The 21,611-nt window shown below is 38.4% G+C and overlaps 1 protein-coding gene across 1 annotated transcript in view; it reads left to right on the top strand.

The window, feature by feature from the left end:
* CRYBG1 (crystallin beta-gamma domain containing 1) overlaps window positions 1-21,155 on the top strand; it is a 65,906-nt gene extending 44,751 nt beyond the window's left edge. The window contains exons 14-22 of the mRNA XM_083856606.1: window positions 3,397-3,523; window positions 3,702-3,734; window positions 5,488-5,597; window positions 5,821-5,950; window positions 9,644-9,783; window positions 12,073-12,196; window positions 13,323-13,481; window positions 16,332-16,494; window positions 19,565-21,155. Of these exons, the coding sequence (XP_083712732.1) occupies window positions 3,397-3,523; window positions 3,702-3,734; window positions 5,488-5,597; window positions 5,821-5,950; window positions 9,644-9,783; window positions 12,073-12,196; window positions 13,323-13,481; window positions 16,332-16,494; window positions 19,565-19,653 (1,075 nt within the window). The 3' untranslated portion in view covers window positions 19,654-21,155. The remainder of the gene's footprint in view (window positions 1-3,396; window positions 3,524-3,701; window positions 3,735-5,487; window positions 5,598-5,820; window positions 5,951-9,643; window positions 9,784-12,072; window positions 12,197-13,322; window positions 13,482-16,331; window positions 16,495-19,564) is intronic.
* Window positions 21,156-21,611: the final 456 nt, after the last annotated feature.

The raw sequence follows: 21,611 nt of genomic DNA, 5'->3' as shown, positions 1-21,611 counted from the left end.
CTTTTGCCAGAACTCCGGAAGAAGCTCTTGTCTTTTAGTTGATTTCTTTTGAACTAGCTGGAAGAATTTTCCCAGGTTTGTTTATTTTATGTAGTCATCTGTTTATTGTGGTCATGTTATCAGCCTGGTTTTCCCCTAGTTTTCAAGTAATTAATCCACAACGTAGATTGGGTTGCTTCTAGAGTACTTATGGATAGTGAGTGATATTAAGGAAATAATTAGGTCATGAGTGGGTCATATACAGAAACCAGAAGGTAGTAAATTTAACCTGGATGCACTCAGGGAGGTAACATGAGTAAAACTGGAGACAAAAGGTACAGCTGGGAGGTGAAAAGGACAAGTACCCCTGGTTACCCCATTGGAGAACACTTTAAACAAAGGTTTAACTTCTCTATATATCTGAACTGATATTCAGAAAAAAATCCTTTCAAGGAGTCACAAAATTGAATCTTGCAGGTCCCTGGCATACTAAGAATCACAGTCACAAAGGAGCACGATGCACCCATTTTCTCACTTTCCTATAAATAGAATTTTATTACCTCATCTTATCTGTTAATTATGGTACAAATCTGCAAGTGCCAGTTAACTTTCTGACCTCCCTCCTAAAGTTAGACAAGGTGAGTCCTGAGCTAACTGAGGGCAAATGTGATTTTTGATGAGTTGCCCGTGTCTGGATTATTTTCTTGGCTGTACTTTCAGACCCTGTTGGAGCTGCACTTCCTATATGTCATTCTTTTTTGGAGAAAGATTCTCTGTGTAATAGTACTAACAATATATAATCAAAACTTTGTGCTATTTCTGGTTTCAGGGGCATGGATGGTGCCCAGGAGTAAAGGTCTCCAGCACCCTGGGATGGAGCTGTTGCTCAGCCTCACTAAAGCAGTTTGTACGTCTACGGGTTACAAAATCTGTTGTGCTGGGAGAGCTTGCTCCCTGTGGGGCAGGATGGTTGCTGCCATGCTGCAAAGCAGCACTTCAGTTTTTGTTGTGCCTGGCAGCTGGAATGTGGCTCTCTTGCTCAGCTGTGCAGACAATGTCTTGCTCTCCAGGCCTTTCTGTTAAGTCAGAAGTTGGATTAAGGCAGTGCTCCTTCCTAGGGATAATCTTGAGGTTTGACAGGTTTAGCTGGTACTGAATTCAGCTGCCTGTCCTTGATGATGTTATTATTACTTTCAGCAGCTTATATGGGCTTCTGAATGAAGTGGAGAAGCACAAGTATTTCACCATTAAGCCCTGACTCTAGGAACTGTCTAACTGCATGGGCTGACTTGCATGGAAAAGTGGCACTTAATTATTTAAATCCCATTATTTAAATGTAAACATGTGCAAGTGAGATTCGTTGATTACTTCTGCATTCAGGCTTGTTTTCAGATGGGGGAAACTAAACAACTGCTATCCAGGGATTCTCAGGAGGTTGCTGATGTGTCTTACAGTTTACTTTATATCAGAAACACCAGTTTCCATAGATCTGAATCAAGTAAAACTACCATGCACTACAGCTGTATCCTGGCATTTGTGCATTGAAAAATCTAATGAATGCCTGCTGAAAGAAACCTCATTTCACTGCTTTTGGTATATGTGGTGTACAGGTATAGACACACCTGAGACATTTGAATTCTCTGCTCAATTTATTGTACATACCAATGTCTCTTTGATTAATTACTCTGAGGTGATTTTGAAATGGGCCTTGAAATATGCTGTAAGTAATTAGTACGTAACAAGTTGGAATAATTGATTATATCTGAGGCAAACCAAGAGATGTGAATAGTGATAAATGTGAATCACTGTTTGAGTGTTTGCCATGGACAAGTAAAACAAAGTTCATACTCTTGGCACATACATGTTGATGCACTTTTGTTTCAGTTTGAGATTATCCCACTTCTTCTATCTGCAGAGACTCTGGCATTTGTACTTGGAATAAAACTGCAGCTTAGTAGGATCCAACTGATCAAGACACATAGAAAATTAATGGGAAATTTTGATGTTGAAAGGTGTCTTCCCTTGCAAGTTTTAAGATCTGAATCATTTTACTGCTTTATGATATGAAATTTTTGTTCATGTAGAAACTCAGTAAGTTTCTGAGCCTACTGAAAGTGGATTTTGGCATAACCTAGCATACAGTTGTTATGTGCCACAGTGGCTAAAAGTAAAAGCTGGTTGACTCTGAGTAGAAGTTTTTCTTGTAGAATCAGCAAGATGTCCTGATTCTTGCATAGATATAATGAACTAAATGCTGGTGCTGCTGTGGTCTGTTCTCATATGGGCACTCAAAAAACAACCAAACAGGAAAAAAAGTCAGAGCATAAATACGGAAAAGTTTGGGAAGTATAGCAGTGAAAGGCAAGACAAGTTCTGCAGCTTATCACAAAATCAAAGGTAGCATAGATGCAGGAAGTGCTCTGTTTGGACTTCCAGTATGGAACCAGGGCTAGAAGAACACTGTAACAGAAGATTTATTGAATGTAGTAGACTATGCTTAGCAAGACTAACTGCTAGCACGTATTTAAGATTGGGCCTAAAGTACTGCAAGAGTAATTGGACATCAGAGAGGTGTATGAAATGATTTGGTTGCTTTTCCAATACTTCAAGTGTGTATCATCTCAAAAGTTGAAAATCTTTTAAAGAGGCGTATTATTCTGACTGGGACAGAAGACTTGATGCAGACCTGAGTTTGTGGCCTAAGTCAAGCATGAGATCCAACTGAGTAGTTACAATAACAGCTTTGCATTTAAATACATTGATCTGGTCAAATTTGTGGTGGTTTTAATGCTTAACTTTTAAGGATATTCTGCTTGCTCTCTCTGATTCCTAGCAGGGATCAGTCTCCTCTGCTTAGCATATATGCCTGTTGTTGCAGCTCAACATCATGTTGGGGTGTGTATTTCCTTAAAAACAACTGAGCCATAGCTACAGGCAACATTAAAAGGCAGTATTACTACATTTACTACCCAGATTACTCTGAAAGTTAGTTTTTTTGAAAAAGCTATATTCTGATCTCTCTCTGGTGTGTTTGGTTTGTGGTGTTTTTTTTTGTTTTTTTTTTTTTTTTAAAGAGAACTTGACCTTGGTACAGTGATTAGAATTGTAAAATATTTTGAAATATTCTTACTGGAGATAACTTTTAGGATATGTGGCAGATGATGTGTCTGAACTTGTGGCTTGCTTTAGCTAATTCACTCTGATTTGTATCAACATAGTGCAAGAAGGTAGTAAAATCTGCATGGGATTTGCGCTATCAGATGCACTGGTTTGTTTAGGGTTTTAACAACATCACAATTTGGCACTTCAGAAACTTTTTATTTGTACTTACATTATGACAGTAATGAATATACACATCTGTATTTTGGAAAAGTAGTGTGACTTCTACCAACCACTCTCCTCCTCTTTCTCTTTTAGATGGGTGGCTTATGAGAATGCTGAGTTTACAGGAGAGCAGTATATACTGGCTAAAGGGCTGTATCCCAGCATTGAGGCGTGGGGAGGAAAAAATTGCAAAATATCTTCAGTTCAACCCATTGTTATGGTAAGGAGCTAATTTTATACTTGTTTTGCAAGTTGCTTGGGAGTATTTGGAACTCTACTTTTTCTATCAAATTCAGTTTATTTACATTATTTAAACAATAATTAATAGTAAATTTTGTATGTTATTTTATCACTGTTAAAAATATTTTTTCCCTTTTTCCCCCTCAAAACTTTTACAGGATATTGTTGGAAGCGAAAGGGGTAAAGTCAAGGTAAGATACTTCTTTAAGCACATGAAACATAGTGTGTAGTGTCTGTAACATGTAAATAAAGAAGTGGCTCTTTGTCCACTGGAACACTCAGGTATTTGCATAGATGGCTAACTAGTCAGACAAGGAGTGAGAACTGCTGGTGGAGGAAGGCTACTTTACAAACCTCTTGAGTGAGGCACATTAAGACACTAGGAAGGTGGGATTAAATACACAATTGCATCAGAACTTCCTTAGGGCACTGGCAATGTCTTGGTTCAGCAAGTGAGGTGTTTTGGGGTATCAGTGATTGTTCTTAGGAGCTGGAGCCCACAGCCCTCTATGCAGAGGTGCAGGACTTGCAGTCTCTTACTGAGTTGAGGGCTCTACAAACAGAGATGTTCTTGATACAACTGACTTAATTTCTTTCGAACGTGTTTCTTTGGTTAAGAGTTTTGCTAGTGGTGGTTGCACTTGAAGGGAGTTGTTCACTCACAAATACTGCTGACTTGTGCTTAAAAGTTAATGCCATCTTTGTCAATAACATAAGGGAAGGAAATGGCAGGGAGAACTTGTCTGTTCAGTGAGTTAATATATTTCTACATTGCATTGTCTCCTTTCTGCAAGTACTAATGTGTAGTTTGACAGTGAGGCTAATGGGCAGCTTTATTCATGCTTCTTAATTCTGAACCTTTTCAGGTTTGTCCCTGTACAAAGTTATTTTTATTTTTATTTCAGTCAAAGTGGTGAGTATATCACAGCCCTAAAAACTAAAGAGACAATTCTTAGCTGTCCTGGTTTGCTACTCCTGATTAGAAGCACGCTTCACTGGAATCTCCTGCATTAGGGATAATGCATAAACTATAGGGAATAAAAATCTCAAGGCTGCTTATTTTCAGCTGTGTGCATGAAAAATTATTTGCATCTTTACATTATGTGCCTATTAAGACCCTATCCTAAGGAAGACCTTATCCTAAGGAAACAAAGAAGTGGTTTTGACAGGCTGCATCCATCGTCAGCGTGTTCCTCTTTGGAGAATGCTGTACCTGCCCACACTCCTATCTCTATTAAGAATGAATAAAGCTGGTAGGCATGTTGTAATGTGAATGACTTCTGTGTGATCATGGCTAATTATCCTCTAGCCAAATTAGCAAGTTTGCTGTTTAGAATTTTTTTTTTCTTTTTAATAATAAGGGCAAAAGACTCTGGGGGATGTATCCTCTCTAATCCTTTGAGCAGACACAGAACCAACATGAGGCTGTCTATAGCTGTAATGCGCTCATAAAGCCCATCTACCCTGGGAATATATACCATGCTTCCTGGCATGCTGTCTGAGTCCTTTGCCAGGATTATGCACCATTAGTGTTCTGATAGGCAGAGAGTTTTCATTTACTGTGAAGTGTATGCATTTTGGAGATTAAGCAATTGATAATATAAAAGAAAACTTTTTATAACTCTTTAATAAATATGTGCCTACTCTGGTCATTCTGTGGGAATTTAAACATCTTACACAGCAGATAGAGCAAGGAGTTAGACTTGCTGGTGTTGTTCTAATTATTTTGTATGTCACTATGTGGTTTACAGCCAGAAGTAATTTTTGGAATTGTTACCTTGCTTTCTTGAGCAAGGATTGTAACACTGAAGAGGTGACAAACATAGGTAACCAAGGAAGTCTGGATGTTTTGAGTATTTTTTTATCTAATTATAGAATTAATGGTAGAGATGTAACTGAAGGTAGAATAATAAACTTCCTAAATATGTTTATAACTTTTTAAAGGTCCAGTTATTTTCAGAGCCTGAATTCAAGGGTAACTGCCAAATATTTGAAAAAAACACAAGATGTATTGATTCATTTGCTGTGAAGTCTTCAAAAATTTTAGATGGCAGGTAAGTTATATTGAATGAATACTGCAAAATTACTAAAATGGTAGAAGTTTTAGAAAAGCAACCAGCTTTCTAACACGAGGTGGTTTCATATATGGGGACTTACAGAGAACAATGCTTTGCCATTTACACATCAATCTTTCAGGACAAAACATTATAAATAATGCATCTGCATTTTACTAGCACATATGTCTTAAGAGGAAACTTCTTCTCCTTTTTTCTGCAGCTGCATAGTGTATGACCAGGAGGAATTTGCCGGTAACCAGTATGTGTTGGAAGAAGGAATCTATCCCAATCTGACAGCAATGGGTTGTTCAACCCAAACAGTTTTAAAATCTTTACAGATCATAAATATTGTAAGTAAAACCTATTAGAAATATTGTAAAGATAAGGACAGTGATGACTCCCCATTTTTTGCAACAGTAAAAATTCTAGGGCACACATGCAACAGAAGAGGGTTTGAGGTGGGAGTTGTTTGTTTGTTTGGGTTTGGATTTTTTTTATGTGCAATAGCAGTTAAATGTCCTAGCTACAGTTAGTCAGGTTTTCTTGGCTTCTGTGCTGTTTTGTAAAGGAGAAGATGTTACAGAAGCAACTGCCTGGGATGCCTGTTCTTAATAACAACTTATAAAAGAACTTCTGTAAAGAGTCAAGTCTATTGCCCGGTATGAGAGACAACTTAGAATGGGTTGAGAAAGTGGTGGAACAGTGTGAAGAAATATCTGTACCTTGGACCTTGTTTTTGATGCATATTTAAAAAGCAGGCTTAATTAACCAACTTTGCATGAAATACATGTAATTATAAGACACTGCTGTTATCATCAGGACAATGGAATTTGAGTTAATCACAAAATAATGCACCCTGCTAGATAAGGTAAAGCAACACCCAATGCTATTTAGCAAAATCAGGCAGCGTTGTTGTGTGTGGTGGATACAAACTAAACAACATTTACATATCTTGTAACTCATCAGTGGCCAGGAATGAGTTTGCTCAAGCTTATAACCAATCATTATGATGGATCACTTACGGAATCTGCAAGTATCTTTTAAGATCAAAGTAATTTGGTCAAGATTCCAGGAACTTACGGCAACATGAGGAGATAGTACTCATTTTAAAAAAGGAGGAGTTCACAATTAAATCTCTTCTTTGAATTTGGTAACTTTATTGCACTCCACTGTAATTTTGGTAACCTGTCAGTGGTGTAGCAGTTGATGAAGGAAAGCTAAAATGTGTCATCCTCTTTCATGACTCTGGAGAATTCCGATGTACTCCGTAAACAAACAACTGCAGCAAGTATGTCTGCCTTCTGAACTCTTTGGCTGTCTAGTAGATAGATCCTACTAAAAACAATAGAATTCTTTCTAGCCAAGCTTGGTGTGTAATCACCATGAATTAAAATAAGTTTTTCTGTACATGTCAGTAGTTCCTGGGCTTAAAATGCTTGTTTCAAGCTGGAGAGATCAGCTTACTTTTAAAAGATTTACTATTTGTGACAAAGACTATTGTGTTAAAACAGAAATGCCAGTTCTGTGCTTCTTTAAGTGCTTTACACTTGTGAAACTTGTTCTAGCCCTATATTTTATCACACTTCAGGCAGCAGCACAGAACTGCATCTGTCTGCAAATCATGTGCTGCTGCTGCTTCCTTCTTCAGAGGCTCCCTAGCTGTGAAGAGGAGGAGAATGGGTCACTTTGCTCATTAGTTCATTAGCAAACCAGAATAGAAAGAATGATGACTTCTGTCTAACTACTTATATTGTTTGGTTTTTTTCATGATTTTCCAAAAGTTTGAACCTTATTATTTAGCTCTTGGTTTCACCCGTCAGACTTATTTTGGCAGTGCCAGTCTTAACTCCTTAATTCCCACCATCTGCCATTTCTATAGCTTTCCTCAGGATTTTTCATTACATTTCTACATAAGAAGCACCTTTACTATTTTACTGTCATGTTACTGCATTTATCTAGTTAAACTCCCGTTTGGAGGGATCATTTTATAAGGGACCATAAAAAAAGGAAATTAAAAGGATATTTGATACTTTTGTAAGTGAAAGCTAAAAGGGCTTTTTTGAATCAGGGAACTTATGAAACTATATTAAGGGCTGTTTATAAGCTCAAGGGTTTTGGAGGTTAGATTCCACTATATCTTGGTTGTGCTTTCTTTGCATGCTCCACATGGTTGTGCTGCAGATAGAAAATAGCATTTCTCCTTGAATTTGACACATGTTCTTCTTCCTGAGCATATTATAAAAAACAGCTGTGAATGTGATTTATACTTGAACAGTCATCTGAAATTACTTTTTAATCAGAAGCTCTGTGTAATAACTAAATGTAGATATGCAGGAACACCAGCTTGGTACAGTGCAGTACATGGGAAGTACTGACAGAAAATTCATGAGCTGACCTTGCATTTCTCACTGTTTATATACAATGTTGCTGCTGAATCAAAAAAAAATGCCCAGTGTCAGGTGAGGCAGACAATTGGAGGATTTCCTTTTCTGTTTGTTTTCTTTGAAAGAAGATTATTTCTAAAGCATTTCATGATGCTGAAAGGCTGTTACCTGAGAAATTGCATGTCTTAGAGGACAGGTGCCAGTTTGTAAAATGGCTTAGAGTTCAGAGGCACTGGGACATCATCACAGTGTGAGTGGTCCTGTTGGGCTCTGTACCCATGGTGATGCATGAAAATCTAATTGGTGTTGCCTTTCATGGTGGGGCTGAGCATACTCTGATTTTGGAGTAAAGTGAAAAGGCCTCTTCTGGCATTTTCCACAGCCCAGCAGCATGTGTGCCATCAGGAAGCACAGCCCAGCTGCTGTGTGACAAGCTGGACTGCTGCACAGGTAATGGTGACACTCGTGCAACGCTGTAATCTGAGCCCGTAAACATCTAAAGGAAGATTAAAGAGGAATTTAAGCATAGTTTAGAAATTGGTAGACGGGAGGTCTTGCCTAATAAATTCACATGGAAGCATGCATATATGAGCTGCCACACATGCCTGGAGCCAGCTGTGCCTTGGAGGGCCTGTTTCCATGCCTGAGGCTGGATGGGAGTCTGTCGAGACTTTGCGTCATGTCAGGTGTTCCCAATCCAGTTGATGTGTGAGTGCACTGAACACATGCCAGAAGGAAGGAGCTCTTCTGGCTGCAGCATTGGTTTTATGCAGTCGCTGGCTGGAAGATTTGTGAGAAAGGGAGTGGCAGTGTCATTTCTGTCTATGAGTGTACACTGTAACACCAGGACACTTAGGCTTAATTGACTTTACCCTGGGGAATTTCAAACCCTACCTCCCAACTTCCACAGGAAGGCCTTCATTATGACAGGTTATTTTCAGTCCACCACAGATGCCTTGCCCCACAAAAAAGAGTCCAAGGTTCCTTTTCTAGAAGACATTCAAATTGGATTCAGTGTTGCAGAGAGCTTCATATGTGGGCAGAATCCCTCTGACACTAGAAGCATTTTGACAGAGAAGAATCATCTCCCCACAGCAATTTGGAGGATTCCAATGTTACAGTTTTCACTTGTCATGAATTTTAGCTCAGTAGTATGAATCTTGAGTCTTTTGTCTAGTCAAAGATTGAAATTGCTGTAACCTACTGTAAAAGTTAAAAATTAATGCAGTAAGTGATAAGCAGTGCTGACAAGGTTGTCATCATTTGAAGCTGTAAAAATCAATATTATCTTACTGTCTATTCAGCTCTTTGTATGAAAATTCCCACGAGTGGGGATTAGCGCAATGGAAGAAAGATATGGCATTGATTAAAATGTATTCTAAAATATACTTAAGGTATTGTGCAAGAATCAGCCACAGAGGTCTTTGTGCCTGAAGATAAGGAAGTTCTACATTCCATGCAAGAAGATCTCTTGTGTATTTTGTATAAGGGTTTTTTATGACTTTTCAAGTTGAAGTAGAGAATTGAAGAGCAGAAACATTCAGGGTTTTTGATCTTAGACAATCAAGAAGAAACCTCTGATATAAAAGGGGTACTGATCTTCACAGTCACCATCTGGAGTTCCAACATCCTATAAAAGCACTTATCTTCCTTTTGCAGGAGCTGTCTGAGCCCTGCATAGCTCTTTTTGAAAAGACGGGCTTCCAAGGAAAGAAAATCGAATTCAGTACAGAAATCTTAAATCTTCAGTTCCTGGGATACAATCCTCGAATAGCTTCAGTTCAAGTCCTTGGTGGCATGTAAGTTTAAAATCACTTTTGATTCTTTAGAATGAAGTACTTACTCAACTTTACAGGTGTAATGGAACAACAGAATGTAAAATTAGAATATCATACCATGTGTAGTGCATTAATGCTATTTCATCTTACAGAGCTTTTTCATATCCTGTCTCAACAATATGTTATCACTGACTCATGTCCTGTGCTAGGAGATGAAATGAATTTGAATAAAGCTCTCAAGGAAACTCATGTCTTCTCTTATGTCATGTTATAAAAATCAGCTTGGATAGCATCCTTAAAACCAACTTCTGTGCTCTTGGTTTAGGTCTCAGTCGTAAAAAAAATAAATATTGGATTGTGATCTATGTCGTAAGTTCAAAATGTTTTTTAATAAGTCTTCATGGTCATCCTTTAACCTCTGCTGTGGACACAGAGGTACAATCAAACCATGATCTCACCTCTTTTGGTGTTAGTAGTAATAGTCCCTTTTACTTCAGGACTTGGATGAGAATCTAGCAGTTAGATTTGGCAGCTGTTTTTAAGCAGTTGTGGTCTCTCAATGTATCCTTGAAGATCATGTAAAAAGTAGTCTGTGATGAAGTTTAAAAGCTGTTTTGAAGCATTTTTAAAACTACTGTCCTATATTCTAGGATTCCAGCAGATCTGTTAAATTCTCTTTTTGGTTTTTCCCCTGTTAACCTCTACCTCTAAGATACTTGCCCCCAGTTTTGCTGGGTTTTGTAGTTTGGGGTTTTTTTTGTTTTTAATGATAGATTCATGTTGCTTTGCATTTAAATGTGTTCTTTTGAAGATGTTTATTTCCAAAGGTGTCTGCTAGAGGGATGCTGTTGGGTAGCTTAAGACTGCCCTCAAGTGGATAGCTAATTAGCAAATCTGTAGAGCAAACCATTTTCCCATTTGGATAAGCTGCTCAAAGGGTTTCCGTAGCACATTGAACTGAACTTTGAAACAAAGATTCTAAGAAAAGGCACGTTAGTATTCTGGAGCCTCCCCAGGTTTCAGGAGCTTTCACCATAACCACAATATAGTTGATTCTCACTTTCCATAACATGAAGTCAAACATCAAGCTACTTCTTTGCCAATATCATGATCCAGGTAATGGAATTGTGAATTGTGTGTGTTTCCTGTCCAATGTATATACATGGGGGGTTTTTATGGATTGCTAGAAATAATGAAAATTCTGATTTCATTATAGCAGTATCAGCTGCTGAAATGTGTCAAAATACAGGGTTTACAATTTCCTTGCCCCTGCTGCCTCGTTATTGGAGAGGGTTTCATCTCTTCCTTTTCCTTCCTTTGCTATCAGACCTCCATTTATAATTATTTTAATTTCATACCTGGGGATTGATGTGTATTAGGCAGTGAAAAAGCAACAAATTTAAAGTGAGTATGCTTCTGGATGGAGAAGTCTGATGACAAATCAATCAGAGGAAGGAGATAACCTGAAAACAAGGCATATTGAGTGTTCATTTACTCAAACCTCCATGGCTACTGGACAGTCCCAGCACATCACTGTGAGAAAACTCTAGAAATTGCACTGTATGGCAGCCTATTTTGAAGCCCAGACATAATTCACTGGCTGTGCCAATAAGGGAGAATCAGAAGTTGGGTTCCAACAAATTATACTCAATGTATGATTTTAAGGGTAGTTGGATGCATGTTAGGGAATGCTCAACAAATTTTTCCTATGTGCACTCTTGCTCTGTCTCTTCCCCACCCCCTTGCAGGTATTTGGAAAGAAGAGAGATGTTATAAAATGAAACCTCTATCAAAATACCCAAGAGAACTTCACCCTGTTGCAGTTTCCAGTATTTGCTTGTTCCAGTCTGCATCCATAGTAGTGTGTGTTTCTGCATTCATATTAGTGTAATACTTTCTCCAGTGAACCAGGCCTGTCCAAATTCAGATACACAAACCAGCTGGTTCTACACCTGCAGCAATGTAGCATTTACAGCATATAGATCTAGGTCCTTGAGGAGTCAGTGCCTCTTGAAAACAAAAGATATTTAAAAGTTGGGTTCTCCCAAGAAAATGCTTTGCTTCATTCAGCTTGTAATTTTTAAATAATAGGATTCTAAAATTTGAATTCCTGTGTACTCATCTCAGTGTGGCTGATCTAAATCAGGATGTTATTATTTTTTAAAGTCTGTTACAAAGAAGGTCTTTGTAACATTGGCTTTCCAAAGCTAAACACTACTACGTTGTGGGACAGATTTCTCTTAAAAACATTTATTGATTCCAAAGCAGAATTTGGCAGTTAAAACATTGTCTTATTTTTTCTCCTCATAGATGGATAATTTATGAACACAGTAATTACAGGGGACGTCAGATGTTGTTAACACCAAAAGAAATTCCAGACTGGTATAAAGCCAGTGGCTTTTGTCAGATAGGTTCTCTGAGACCTTTACTGCAGGTGAGTGGGCTTTGACATGAGCTCATCAAGCGCTAATTTATATCTTGCATTGGGGTTGGGGAGATATTATGCAGTTGAAAGCAGCCTTGTCACAGGCATGTGACAAACTTCAGCATTGGCAATTGTGTAAAGAAATCCCTCCAGAGTTTTGCATGTAATAAAAGCTGTTTGAATATGCTACATGGCTTTGCAGTTACACTGCTTAAACTGTTCATTAAGCATCCTTTAAACCAAAGTACAGAAGACAGCATGTAAGGATTAATTAAGGATTAATAAATAATGGCTGTAACTGCTATATATAAATGATTTTAAGTTGTTTCATAACTGGCACCCAGACTGGTTGCTGGCCTGCTGTCTCTACTACCTGCATTATTTGTTGAACAACAAGAAAATTGGTTAAAAAAAAGGTACTTCAGTTAGTAGTGATTTTGTGTTGATTTTAGAGGGGAAGTTCTTCCCTGCGTATTATTTGGCAGGATAATTTGTGAATCTAATGCAAAATTTATTCTTGTCATGCTTTTTGTTCTCTAAATAAAGACCATATGATCTTGTCCAGTGGTGCAGCAGCCCTGGGAGCTTTACCATCTGAGGTTCTTGCTGAGCCATATTTCATTGGAGAAACAGCTTTTTCTAATTCATAAGTTACTTGTACCTGTAACCAACTGCATTTGCTTGCTGTCATAGCTTTGTCTTTGTATAGCCTTAAGCAGAATTAGGAATAATGCATTTTGACTGCCCTGCTGAGAGCTTGTCTGAACAGAAGTGTTCACGTGTAATAGGCCACACAAGTGCACCCTTAATGAAAGCTAAGGGCATCTACAGAAGGAATTGCCAGAGGGAAGTTAGTTCTGCTCTGAATTAAAAAATTGTAGCTTTCCACTGTATGCTAATTTCAGTGCATAGGAAAGCCTAAAACTCTCCATGCAGAGTGGTGAGTTCTCACAGCTTGTTTTGTCCAGATGTTTATGGGCTTCTGAATTAAATTCTTAAATAAAAAAGTTAAGCTTTCAGAAAGAAAGAGGGATGTTTGGAGTTCAGCACTAAAAGTGACAGCTCTGAAGTTAACTCAGAGCAGTATGTGTTCTCTGCTGAGACTGTGGTTAAAGGGTTCTTTTGTTTTGTGCAGAAACGTGTGTACTTCAGGCTTCGAAACAAGGAAACAGGAAAATTCATGTCAGCTGATGGAAACCTAGATAATCTGAATCTTCTCAGAATACAGGTTGCAGAAGACACAGACTCAGATGATCAAATCTGGGTTTATCAAGATGGATTCATACGGTGTCGGGTAAGGTTTGGGTTCAATGTGCATTTTCTCTTTTCCTCTCCAGTAGTAGGGCTTTATGGATTTAATTCCTACTGCAGCATCTTAATTTATTTTATAGGTTTAATCTGTTTCAACTATAATGTAATCTTTCTGTAGGGAGTTGGTTTTTGTGGGTTTTGTTCTGTATTAATCAACTCTAGCATTTTCAGGTGACACAAACTAGTTGTATGATACTTTGTTGTTGTAATTGAGATTTTGAGAGAAAGTATTGCAAAAGTATCAAAGCAGAGGAGACCTTTAAAGTACAGACTCTTCCAGATAATATTATGAACTATGCATACCTTGCAGTGGGACAGTTAGTGTAATGTAGCCTGGTATTTGTACTGGTTTAGGGCAAATTTGGGAGTAAATCGACAATTAGGAATACAAACATCCTAAAGTCACCCTAGGACAACATCTTCTTCTGCATTTAGGCAAGTTTGAAGATAAAATCCCACTCCTTTGAGCCATTTAGGGGTGGGATGGTTTTTTGTTTTTATTTTGTTGGGGGGTTTTTTGTTTGTTTTCTGGTTATCCCTGTATTTGTCAAATCCATCCTTTTTCCTTTCCTCTGTACAAGTTTTCAAACGAAGCCTTACTTTTTTCTCACAGTCCATAAAACATGTGCAAATTGTCATTGAGGTGAGCAGAAGTATGCACAGTTCATATAATGTCTAAGCATGAACAGTCTTAGGTAGGGATGCCAGCCAAAAGAAAATTAAGTTACTTTAATACTGTTCAACAGCTTGACTGCAAAGAATCATGTGAACTTCTTCTATAGGATTGTATAACTTCAAAGGAGCCATTTATAACTATGTCATTTATGCTGGAGGGAAGAATCTTACTGTTAATAAGCTAAGGCATTGTTCGGACATGTTTACAGGACACATGCAATTGTAAAAGGGATTTATGCAGACAGCAAAATGATGCAAAGTAAGCTAAAAGCTTTAATATGACATACAAAAGACTTCTCTTTTGATGGTGCTTCTCAAACAGGCCACTGAATGTTTTCATATTGAGACAGTGTGGTATTATATGGCTATGGATAAATGCTTTTGGTTTTTGCCCCTTTTTCTGTATCTCATAAAGCAATTTTTCTGTGCACAGAAAATACACAGCTTGTGCTGTATAGCAATCAGGTAGCTTAGTGCAGAGTGTAAGCTGGCAACATTGATCTTGAGTGACTTACCTCTTAGAAAGCTCTTTCTGGTGAATGGCAGTAAATCCATTTTGCACAACCCAAAAGTTGGGGGTTATCACTTACTATAAAGAAAACTGAGCTCCTGGGTGGGTAGTTAGCTGCACAGAGGCAGACATAGGTCACTGGAAGAACCTGCATCTTCCTATAATCTTGGGTCATCTCAGTGGCTGAGATGTGAACTTGAGCTGTGCCTGGGGTTTTCAAGGAAGGGCTGTTTTAAGTATGTCGGATAACCAGAAAGCGAGATATGGAAGTCATTCTGCTCTTTTTTCAGAAACAGACATAAATGCAGGTCTCCTTACTCTTTGTGAGTTTCATGGAGATGAGTGAAGTTCTGTGGTTCTAGTAGATCTAATATCTAAGCTCGGAGTTTTCCTAGTTCCACTAAAGAACGCTTCTGATACAAGTGAGAATTTCACAACTAAATCAACTTTCTTTAATTCTAGACTGTGATCAGAAGTACGACTTTTTCAAGAAATAGTGCTTTCAAAAGTACTTGTAAAAATAATTAATTTTAATAATGACAGATGAGTGTTCAGTCTGCTGCAGACATGCATTCAGTAGTTAAAAGATGCAGTTTATGATGATCTACTGAAAATCACTGTTTATCTAGAAAAATTAACTGCTACTTAGTAATACAGCCTGAATCTCTTTTGAAATAAGCTTAGTTTTTGCCAGCTTGTTTTTTTTTTAAACCAAGAAGACATTTGCAGATGTTTGGAATCAAGTAATACAAGTGACTAGAAAGAGTGTTGAACAAAGAAGCAAATATTACTGTGATATCCTGTGAAATTCATGCACTTGATACTGTGCAGGACTTGATATGTCCTATATATGAAAAGGTTACTGCAAAACTAGAAATGAGTGGGGAAAAAAATAAAGTTCAGAGGAAATGGAGAGCCTCCATGCAAGATAGAGACAAAATAGCAAAGACTTTTTAGCCCAGAAAGGGTACACTTTGAGGGATGATGTGCTTGAAAAGTCTCTAAAAACATAGCATGGCCAACACATCATTTAAAATAATCAAGGGATGAGGAGAGCATCAAATAAAACTAGTCGCCTATCAAATTATTTTTAATTTATATATATTTTTAAATAGTGGTAGTTATGATTTGGAACTGCTTGCCACAGTATGGAAGGGTTACAATACACAACGGTGTTCACATAAAAGGATTACACGGATCTTGGTGGGTAGTGACTAATAAACTCACACATGGGACAGAAAATGAGCAATAAAGATACCAGGATGCATGGAAGAGTCTCTGGGCTGGCAATTGCTGTAGCCTGGAAGAGATAACCAGAACATACTGCATATATGAGTACAGTCAATGTAGTCTTCCATGGTATCAATGTAATCTTCAGTTATTGGCCACTGCTAGAGACAGGTGGTAATTGTTCTTTTTGATCTGATACAGCACAGTTATTTTAATGTTCCCATGTAGCGGAAAGTGTCAGCAGAAACAGGAACAAAAGAAAGATGAGTTTGGGGCAAAAAATAGATTCCTTGAGGGAAAGTAATTCCTAAATTCTGTTCTCACCTGATGTTATCTCTCCTATTTGACAAAAACAAACAGTGGACAGTAGAAGTAAGGCCATTTTGAATAATTGCTGTTGCCTTTCTGATGACACAGATGGCAGAGGATTGCTGCTTGACAATTGTTGGAAATCTTATAACTCCTGGCTCTAAACTCGGTCTGTCATTTGAGCGGAATGAAGACAAACAATATTGGCATATTAGTCCCGATGGCAGAATTTACAGCAAGATGAAACCCAAGCTGGTTTTAGATATCAAAGGTAAGCAAATGCTATCTCATTACATTGGGTCTTAATTACATGGTATTTGCAGTGGGATACACACTAAACGTCCCTATAAATTAAGGATGCTGCTTTAGTTGCTTTAATCTAGAAGCAAAAAAGACCCGATCAGCTAGTTTGACCTCCTGAATTATACAGGCCCTAAGACTTCATTTCATTTCTCCTACATACAATTTAGTAACTCACAGTACTTGCTTATCTTGTATTCTTAGTGTCCACTCACTGTAGATAGCCTCAGTTAATTTTTGGGCAATGTGAATATGATTATTTAAAATGGTGAAGCAAGAACCTAACTTCTCATTAACTTTAATTTCTACAAGTGTAAATTTTCTTAAATAGTAGTTGTAGATGCAATAGCCAAAGGATATTAGGAAAGCAAAGGCAGGCTTGTATAGTGATGTGATTAGATGCAAAAAGGTGGAGTTCTTTTGTTTATTAATGGCTATGCCTATATGGCAAGCATGAAATTCTGCCATAGCAGCCTGGGGTCTGTGAGCACTTGATGTATATTTTGGAGTCACTTTTGTCATAGTAATTTGATTTGTGTAAATACTGTTTCTGAACTTTGTTTTCAGAGCTTCATAGGTCTAAAAAACTAACAAATTGAATGATTAGCAGAATTAGCATAATCAAATGTTCTTACACAATTGCTTTTTTTGGGTGAAGGGAGTAAACATTTTCTATAGCTGTTCTATTAATTTTAAACTGTTTTAAAATTGATTTTTAATTGATGCTATGACATTAGTTATTTCAATTACAATCACCACTACCCCCAAAAAAACCCAAACCAATCAGAAAAACAGCACAGTCAGCACTTTAGAACTAAACAGGACTGAACCCTTAGAATCACAGAACATCCTGAGCTGCAAGGTACCTATAAGGATCATCAAAGCCCAACTTTAGGCCCTGCATAGGACACCCCAACAGTCACACCATGAGCCCGAGGGCATTGTCCAAAAGCTTCTTGGACTCTGTCAGGCTTGGTGCTGTGACCACTTTCCATAGGAGCCTTTCCCAGTGTTCAAACACCCTCTGTGGGAAGAACCTTTTCCTAATATCCAACCTAAAACTCCCTGCTTTGTGCCATTCCCTCAGGTCCTGTCACTGGTCACCACAGAGAAGAGATCAGTGTCTACCCTTCTTCCCCTCATGAGGAAGTTGTAGGCTGCAGTGAGATCTCCCCTCAGTCTCCTCCAGGCTGAACAGACCTCAGCCACTCCTCATACAGCTTCCCTTCAAGACCCTTCACCATCTGTGTTGCCCTCCTCTGGATGCCCTCTAATAGCTTTATATCTTTCTTATATTGTGGTGCTCAAAAATACACACAGAACTTGAGGTGAGGCTGCTCACTCAAGGGAGCACAGAGCAGAGTGGCACAATCACCCGCCTTAGCCGGGCAGGACTATTGGCACTGAGCCATCGGGGTTATCTGATGTCTGATCATAATACAACTGTGGCAGGAATAGTCACAAATTCTCTTTAATTACAAACTTGGCAAAACCACTCCAGATCAAGGAGAATCTTTAATCACCATGACTGCGTACCTTTTTCTAAAGTCCATTCTAAGTTGCACCAAACAAGGAGAAATACTACTGCATTGCCTTTTCTTCAGTTCATCATGTTAAAAGCAATTATGTATTCTGAAGAACTTTACAATGGATAGGTCCAGTGGTGGAAGTACAAATGCACTCTTAGCTTTAAAACAGAGTAAATCTGTACAGTAAATACAAAACAGTAGATAGATTTAGCTTTTATTTGAGAAGGCCTAGTAGGAAAATTGCCTGTTTCTGCCAACTCTGCTGATCCATTCTGGACCACAAATTGTCCAGTTAAAGAATTCCTCAGCAAATTAATGCAGTTGCATAACTGTGCAATTGCCAATGCCACCTTGTGGATAAACGGGCATAGCATAAAGCCTTGTTCAGAGTACTATGCTATATCAAAGTAAATAGTCTCTCTATCCACTGAAAAAAAAATCCCACCTTTGCCCATTTTAATATGTTTGCATTCTATCAGACACCACTTAAAAACAAAGTTTGCACTCACAGTGATAACGGAGCTTCAAAAAATAATGTAAGCTACATAGCTCAGTATGTTACACTCATCATAAGCTTTCAGCTGCCAGGCTTTTGCTCAGTCAGGGAGGGTGAGGCAACTGGGGTGCAGAACAAAAAGACAGTGTCTGTGGGAGTGTCCTGGTGCTTTGTATAAATGGTTGGCAAAGATGGCTACTCCCAGTGGGAATACCACCTGCTTTGCAGGTGTGTTGTACTACAAGAAATGCACGTCCTACATTTCTGCAGTACATACTAGATCTGAGGGAAAAAAATAAATTCTGACTTTCAGCTCCAGTCAAATGTGTCTTTGCTTCCCAGTTTCTTAAGTCAGAATATTAATGGTGCTCTTCTATGAGAACATGTTTGGCATTGCATTGCATAAGTAGATTAAACTCTTCTAAGAAATGTTTCTATTTTGCATTCAGGTATGTTCAGCTGCCAGTGGAAACAGCTGAACTTTGGGTGGTACATTGTGCATGATGACTTGTGATTCATCTGGTCAAAATAAAGGATAATGGCAAGGAGTAAATGTGTGCCAGACCTTGTCCCTGACATGGTCACGTGTGTATTGTCTTTTAGCAGCAGGACTTACTTCATCATCTAAACATCTTAATTTTTAGAGCCAAGTGACAATTGACAACTGTTTCAGGAAAACTGAATAGTCAAGCATGACTTTTGAGAAGTGACAGTCTTCGAGGAGCTGCACCTGCTTGTACTGCAGTGTTTCTTTCCTTATTCATCCAGGCTAAAAAAGCTAAGAAACTGAATTGCTAAAGGGGTGGAGAGAATAAGGCAGACTCATCCCAGTTAATTCAAGAAGTGTTTCAAAAATAAATTCCAGAAGCAGGCAGTGATGAAAATACATTTGCCTTCTCAGAGCCATGGGTCAAAGAGAAACTGTCTACACCAGCCCTTACTAGAGCTTTTCTGAAACCTAGAGTATTTGTCTCTTATTTCAAAGATAACCTCCCCTCTGACATTTCTCTCTACAGGAGGCACACAGTATGATTGTGACCATGTTGTTGTCAACACAGTCAATGAAGAAAAGTTAACGCAGTGTTGGGAACCGCTGGTTGTATAAACCCAATGAAGAGAGGATGATGTTTAAATTGGCCACTATTCTGGACACTGGAATTGGCACTGCCATCTCTGAAGGATACAGGATGAATGATGAGAGTTTTGTCTTTTCTTCACAATTTTAAAAAGAACAAGCAACAGAATGATTTCTCCTCCCTCTCCAATATTATTTTCCCTATGAAAGCTGGAGTATTTCAAAACCTTTTTTTGTTTTTTCTTGTTTGTTTTTTGTTTTTAAATCCTTACAATTCAGTGTTGGATAGAGAGTGGGAGTATGCCTCAGGCTAGAAGGGAACAACTGAATATGGGAGAGACCCCACAGAGTTACAATCATGTCAGTGAGTAGTTAACCAGAATAATCAGTAACTTATTTTATAAAGGACAGGAATGCAGTGTGTATGTGGGTATACAACTTGGACCTATGGGCTGTAGTATAGAGAAATATTCACTATGGGAAATTAATATATTTGGTTCACTGGAACAAACTTATGTTTACTGAAAATGTAAAGGCTGCTATTACAGCACATCCAAAGACGTTTTAACATGTGGCTTCAAGTATAGTTAGTATGCTCATATAGTAAGTCCTAAATTAAGAAAAAATTCTAGATTTCCTCATGTATAGAGTGTAAAGTAGCAGATATTTTGTTAGAAAAAGAGAGGGCCAGGTTAAACGGGTACATTGAATGTGAAGAATTTGCCCATTTTCTAGGCTGCCTAACTTCTTGAGTTGTGGGTATTTTTCTTCTTTGCCAAGACACATGTAACTTTTAAAACCGTTTCAGTAAGTAGAGTGTTACTGAACTCTGAAATTGTATAGGAAACAAGAATTCTTAGGGAAAGTATTACTAAAGATGACTGCAACAGCCTATAAGTGCTGTGGTTCCTGAGTTTTCCAGCCACTGCCTGTTGGGCTTACCGTGGAGGGTGCCCAGCTCCCCAGTATTTCTGGAGATGTTGGAGAGCAATGTTTGTGGTGGGATCCTGGCTCCCTGTTGGACAGAAGTGTCAGATTCCTCCAGGAAGGGGCACAGCCAAGCCTGGATAGGTGCCCAGCCACAAGGGCTATGCCCATTCCAATTAAGTTTTACTGGTTTAGTAACAAGCTTGTGACAAGTAGGATGTTCTGATGACTGCAGGAGGTCCGTCTGCTGCCCTGCTTTGAACCTGGTCATGTTAGTTTTCCTTAATAATGTTGGCAAAATGATAAAATACAAACTCTGGTACTATGCTGCTGTGCTTTGTTCTGGCTTAGACCAGTGTTACTATAAGCTGCTCTAAGGAGCATCCAGGCCTTTGTCTTGCATAGTAAGTCTGTTTAAAATTAACGTTTTCATTACTGTTGTATTGCCTCAAAGGATACTGGTGCTTTTACTATTAGCACCTTCGAGGAAGTGCCTTACTGATTTTCTTCCTTTTGTAAAGGCGCACTGAAGTTTTGTTGCTCTGAAATGTGCTGCTTTTAGTCTTTAATAGAAAATATGTTGTTACTGGTTCCAAACAGTGGTACTTTGTCATACTGATGTGCTCTTGCTATATATTATATAGCATTTTACAAATAAATTTAAGTTAGGTAACTTTTTATTGTAATTATTTTTAAAGGTAGAAGGGTGACATTTTATGTTCAGTTTTGCTTTCATCTTTTGCCCATCTCTGTCCAAAATTCCTCTGCGACAGCCAGCCCCTGAGGAGTGAGTACATGGTGTGGAACAGCTGCAGTCTCTGAGGAATGGGTGATTCTTCTGCACAAGTACGTGTTCAGTGCATTTGTGCACGGGGCCGCCATGCACACAGATGCCACTTCTGTTCCCTGGTGGAAGCGTTGCATGACATGGTTTGTGCACCACCACAGCTGCACTGCAGTAAATGGACAGCTCTCACTTAAGAGGTTGCCAGTTTCCTTCAATCCACCTGCATAATTGCAGGAGAAGTTACCCCATCTCTGGCAAAATGGGAAGTTGAAAA

The sequence above is a fragment of the Zosterops lateralis genome (genome assembly GCF_965231275.1).
Source record: "Zosterops lateralis genome assembly, chromosome: 3".
Classification (NCBI taxonomy): Eukaryota; Metazoa; Chordata; class Aves; order Passeriformes; family Zosteropidae; genus Zosterops; species Zosterops lateralis.
This window is presented reverse-complemented; position numbering and strand designations above follow the sequence as displayed.